Source organism: Oncorhynchus nerka, linkage group LG7 (genome assembly GCF_034236695.1).
Source record: "Oncorhynchus nerka isolate Pitt River linkage group LG7, Oner_Uvic_2.0, whole genome shotgun sequence".
In the NCBI taxonomy this organism is placed as follows: Eukaryota; Metazoa; Chordata; class Actinopteri; order Salmoniformes; family Salmonidae; genus Oncorhynchus; species Oncorhynchus nerka.
Window position 1 is genome coordinate 1,986,731 of NC_088402.1, and position 6,141 is coordinate 1,992,871.

Below are 6,141 nucleotides of genomic sequence, written 5' to 3' on the forward strand. Positions count from 1 at the left end.
CCAAACACAGTGCTTTGTATTCAGGACATAAAGTACATATTTTTGCTATATATTTTGCAGTATGACTTTAGTGCCTTGTTGCAAACAAGATGCATGTTTTGGAATATTTTTTTATTCTGTACAGGTTTCCCTCTTTTCACTCTGTCATTTAGTTTAATATTGTGGAGTAACTACAATGTTGTTGATCCATCCTCAGTTGTCTCATTGGCCTCATGGTGAAACCCCTGAGCGGTTTCCTTCCTCTCCGGTAACTGAGTTAGGAAGGACGCCTGTATCTTTGTAGTGACTGGGTGTACTCATACACCATCCAAAGTGTAATTAATAACTTCACCATGCTCAAAGGGATATTCAATGTCTGTTTTTAATTGCATTTTTGCCCAGACTAAATACGTTTTGATGCAAGGCATTGGAAAACCTCCCTGGTCATTTGAATCTGTGTTTGAAATACACTTCTAGACCTAGGGATCTTACAGACCCTGCCTGATACAGTGCATTCGGAAAGTATTCAGACCCCTTGACTTTTTACACATTTTGTTACGTTACAACCATAATGACAATGTCGAAAACAGATTTTTAGAAATGTTAGCAAATTTGCAAAAGATGTAAAACAGGAAAACCTTATTTACATAAGTATTCAGACCTTTGCTATGAGACTCAACATTGAGCTCTGCTGCATCCTGTTTCCATTGATCATCTTTGAGATGTTTCTACAACTTGTTTGGGGTCCACCAGTAGTAAATTCAATTGATTGGACATGATTTGGAAAGGCACATGTCTATATAAGGTCCCACAGTTGACAGGTCCCACAGTTGACAGTGCATGTCAGAGAATAAACCAAGCCATGAGGTCGAAGGAAATGTCCGTAGAGCTCCGAGACAGAATTGTGTCGAGGCACAGATCTGGTGAAGGGAACCAAAACACTTACGCAGCATTGAAGGTCCCCAAGAATACAGTGGCCTCCATCATTCTTAAATGGAAGAAGTTTGGAACCACCTAGACTCTTCCTAGAGCTGGCTGCCTGGCCAAACTGAACAATCTGGGAGAATGGCCTTGGTCAGGGAGGTGACCAAGAACCCGATGGTCACTCTGACAGACGTCCAGAGTTCCTCTGTGGAGATGGGAGAACCTTCCAGAAGGACAACCATCTCTACAGCACTCCACCAATCAGGCCTTTATGGTAGTGCGGCCAGACGGAAGCCACTCCCCACTAAAAGGCACATGACAGCTCGTTTAGAGTTTGCCAAAAGGCACCTAAAGACTCTCAGACCATGAGAAACAAGTCTCTAGTCTGATGAAACCAAGATTGAACTCTTTAGCCTCAATGCCAAGCGTCACGTCAGGAGGAACCCTGGCACCATCCTTATGGTGAAGCATGGTGGTGGCAGCATCACGTCAGGAGGAACCCTTGCACCATCCTTATGGTGAAGCATGGTGGTGGCAACATCATGATGATGGTATGCTTTCATCCGCAGGTACTGGGAGACTAGCCAGGATCGGAAGAAAGATGAACGGAGCAAAATACAGAGAGATCGTTGATGAAAATTTGCTCCAGAGTACTCAGGACCTCAGGAAGGTTCACCTTCCAACAGGAGAAGAAGCCTAAGCACACAGCCAAGACAATGTAGGAGTGGCTTTAGGACAAGTCTCTGAATGTCCTCTGACCAGGGTACCTCTAACCAGGGTCCTAACTCACTACTTCTAACCAGGGTCCTAACTCACTACTTCTAACCAGGGTCCTAACTCACTACTTCTGACCAGGGTCCTAACTCACTACTTCTGACCAGGGTCCTAACTCACTACTTCTGACCAGGGTCCTAACTCACTACTTCTGACCAGGGTCCTAACTCACTACTTCTGACCAGGGTCCTAACTCACTACTTCTGACCAGGGTCCTAACTCACTACTTCTGACCAGGGTCCTAACTCACTACTTCTAACCAGGGTCTTAACTCACTACTTCTGACCAGGGTCCTAACTCACTAATTCTGACCAGGGTCCTAAGGCTCTGGTCAGACATCTGACCAGTTTCCTCTTAGTTTTCCATTGGCTCAACAGAGCATTCTTAAAAAACATTCCCATAATTAAACCAACAACCACCACAACTGTCCATGTTGCTGCTGACTCCCTGCTAGGACACACACTGAGTCCCGGGCTGAGGCCAGGAAGGCAGGCAGCTTTCTATTTCCATTCTGCCTCCTAAATCATCCAAATGGATCCATGTAGCAATTGGCCACATCTCCACATCACTGGCTAACTTCATCAGAGCTGTTACATGAACCAGTTGTTTTTCTCTCTCTCCCCCACCCCTCTCCCTCTCTCCCCCCACCCTCTCTGTCTAACTCCCCCACCCCTCTCTCTCTAACTCCCCCACCCCTCTCTCTAACTCCCCACCCCTCTCTCTCTAACTCCCTCTCTCTTTCCCCCACCCCTCTCTCTCTAACTCCCCCACCCCCTCTCTCTCTCTCTCCCCCCCCTCTCTCTCTCTACCCCTCTCTCTCTCTAACTCCCCACCCTCACTCTCTCTAACTCCCCCACCCCTCTCTCTCTCTAAGTCCCCCACCCCTCTCTCTCTCTAACTCCCCCACCCCTCTCTCTCTCTAAGTCCCCCACCCCTCTCTCTCTCTCCCAACTCCCCCACCCCTCTCTCTCTCTAACTCCCCCACCCCTCACTCTCTCTAACTCCCCCACCCCTCTCTCTCTAAGTCCCCACCCCTCTCTCTCTCTAACTCCCCCCCACCCCTCTCTCTCTAAGTCCCCCACCCCTCTCTCTCTAACTCCCCCTCCTCTCTCTCTCTCTAACTCCCCCACCCCTCTCTCTCTCTCCCCCCCACCCCCTCTCTCTAACTCACTCCTCTCTCTCTCTCTCTCCCCCACCCCTCTCTCTAACTCACTCCCTCTCCCCCACTCCTCTCTCTCCCCACCCCTCTCTCTCCCCACCCCCTCCTCTCTCTCTCTCCCCACCCCCTCTCTCTCTCTCCCCACCCCTCTCTCTCTCTTTAATCCCACCCCCAACAGAAATCTCTCTCTCTCCCCACCCCCTCTCTCCCTCCCCCACCCCTCTCTCTCCCCACCCCTTCTCTCTAGATCTCCCCACCCACCAGAAATACCCTATAGAGCTCAACAGAAATCTCTCTCCCCCACCCCTCTCTCTATCCCCCACCCCTCTCTCTCTCTCTCTCTCTCTCCCCACCCCTCTCTCTTCCCCCCCACCCTCTCTCTTCCCCCCATCCCTCTCTCTCTCTCTTCCCCATCCCTCTCTCTCTCTCTCCCCCCATCCCCTCTCTCTCTCTCCCCCATCCCCTCTCCCCCCAACAGAAATCCCTCTCTCTCTCCCCCACCCCTCTCTCTCTTCTTCCCCACTCCTCTCTTGCTTACTCCCCACTCCTCTCTCTCTCTCTCCCCAACCCCTCTCCCTCTCTTCCCCACTCCTCTCTCTCTCTCCCCACTCCTCTCTCTCTGTGTCCCCCACTACCTCCCTCAGGGGTTTGCCCTTGACGATTGTCTAGCTGTGGTGTGTAGACGAGAGCATTTCCTAGGGCTAGTGTCAGCACTAAGTCAGCTAATCACCAGAGCCAGCTATTCGTGTGATTTGTCCGGGATCACTGGGCCACCCTGTCTGGTATATTTGGAAACTTTAATCATTATTATGTATTATTAAATAGCTGCCATGGCTCACGAGGAGTGACGTCTGTCACAACATGGTATTCCCCAGACTTTGTGAAGCCTAAATCTGATTGTAACATAAACACCTTTTTATGGATCGCTCACAAATGTTAATATTGGAAGTGGAGTGGGTTGTACTGTAGCTACGTAAATAGTATTCACTATGGAAAGTTGGATGCCATAGTTGTGTTTTTTTTATTTAATCCCAATGAACGGCAGGTCCTGGGCGTTAGTAAAGGATATGTGAAATCAACAAAAATACCCTATAGAGCTATAGATGAACGATAGGAGAATCAACAGAAATACCCTATAGATCTATAGATGAACGATAGGAGAATCAACAGAAATACCCTATAGATCTATAGATGAACGATAGGAGAATCAACATAAATACCCTATAGATCTATAGATGAACGATAGAAAATCAACATAGAAATACCCTATAGATCTATAGATGAAACGATAGGAGAATCAACAGAAATACCCTATAGATCTATAGATGAACGATAGGAGAATCAACGATAAATACCCTATAACAGAAATACCCTATAGATCTATAGATGAACGATAGGAGAATCAACAGAAATACCCTATAGATCTATAGATGAACGATAGGAGAATCAACAGAAATACCCTATAGATCTATAGATGAACGATAGGAGAATCAACAGAAATATCCTATAGATGAACGATAGAGGAATCAACAGAAATACCCTATAGATCTATAGATGAACGATAGGAGAATCAACAGAAATACCCTATAGATCTATAGATGAACGATAGGAGAATCAACAGAAATACCCTATAGATCTATAGATGAACGATAGGAGAATCAACAGAAATACCCTATAGATCTATAGATGAACGATAGGAGAATCAACAGAAATACCCTATAGATCTATAGATGAACGATAGGAGAATCAACAGAAATACCCTATAGATCTATAGAAATGATGAACGATAGGAGAATCAACAGAAATACCCTCTATAGATGAACAACAGATAGGAGAATCAACAGAAATACCCTATAGAGCTATAGATGAACTCAAAAATAACAGATCTATAGATGAACAATAGGAGAATCAACAGATCTATAGATGAACGATAGGAGAATCAACAGAAATACCCTATAGATCTATAGATGAACGATAGGAGAATCAACAGAAATACCCTATAGATCTATAGATGAACGATAGGAGAATCAACAGAAATACCCTATAGATCTATAGATGAACGATAGGAGAATCAACAGAAATACCCTATAGATCTATAGATGAACGATAGGAGAATCAACAGAAATACCCTATAGATCTATAGATGAGCGATAGGAGAATCAACAGAAATACCCTATAGATCTATAGATGAACGATAGGAGAATCAACAGAAATACCCTATAGATCTATAGATGAACGATAGGAGAATCAACAGAAATACCCTATAGATCTATAGATGAACGATAGGAGAATCAACAGAAATACCCTATAGATCTATAGATGAACGATAGGAGAATCAACAGAAATACCCTATAGATCTATAGATGAACGATAATACCCTATATATCTAAATTAGACACAGGGTTGACCTTGACCCCCAATACCTTAGACACAGGGTTGACCCTGACCCCCAATACCTTAGACACAGGGTTGAACCTGACCCCCAATACATTAGACACAGGGTTGACCCTGACCCCCAATACCTCAGACACAGGGTTGACCCTGACCCCCAATACCTTAGACACAGGGTTGACCCTGACCCCCAATACCTTAGACACAGGGACCCTGACCCCCAATGACCAGGGTTGACCCTGACCCCCAATACCTGAGACACAGGATTGACCCTGACCCCCAATACCTTAGACACAGGGTTGACCCTGACCCCCAATACCTTAGACACAGGGTTGACCCTGACCCCCAATACCTTAGACACAGGGTTGACCCTGACCCCCAATACCTTAGACACAGGGTTGACCCTGACCCCCAATACCTTAGACACAGGGTTGACCCTGACCCCCAATTCTTTAGACACAGGGTTGACCCTGACTCCCATGATGCACGGCACGACCAGGCTATATTTCTCCCAACAAATCTGTTAAATCTGCCTCATCAAATGTCCCGACACAAACAGACTTATAACTACAGCCAGCTGTATATACTACTGTTCAAACGTTTGGGGTCACTTAGAAATGTCCTTGTTTTTGAAAATAGTACCCGCAAAACACCCGTCTCAACGTCAACAGTGAAGAGGCGACACCGGGATTGTCACACTCTGACCATAGAGAGACACTGTTTCTCTATGGTATAGTAGATCAGGGCGTGAATAGGGGGTGATCTAGTATTTCTATGTTGTGTTCTAGTTTATTTTACTATGCTGGTAATCGTCGTCTCTAATTGGGGATCATATTTAAGTCGTTATTTTCACACCTGCGTCTGTGGGATCTTGTTTATATTTAGTTGCCTGTGAGCACTTCATTGACTTCACG

General features: G+C 45.9%; 1 protein-coding gene across 1 annotated transcript in view; it reads right to left on the minus strand.

The window, feature by feature from the left end:
• Positions 1 to 5,708, minus strand: part of klhl38a (kelch-like family member 38a) — a 31,144-nt gene extending 25,436 nt beyond the window's left edge. Inside the window, exons 1-2 of the mRNA XM_065020072.1 lie at positions 5,514 to 5,708; positions 5,260 to 5,391 (exon numbers count right to left, since the gene is read on the minus strand). Of these exons, the coding sequence (XP_064876144.1) occupies positions 5,260 to 5,391; positions 5,514 to 5,708 (327 nt within the window). The remainder of the gene's footprint in view (positions 1 to 5,259; positions 5,392 to 5,513) is intronic.
• Between the last annotated feature and the right edge of the window lie 433 nt (positions 5,709 to 6,141).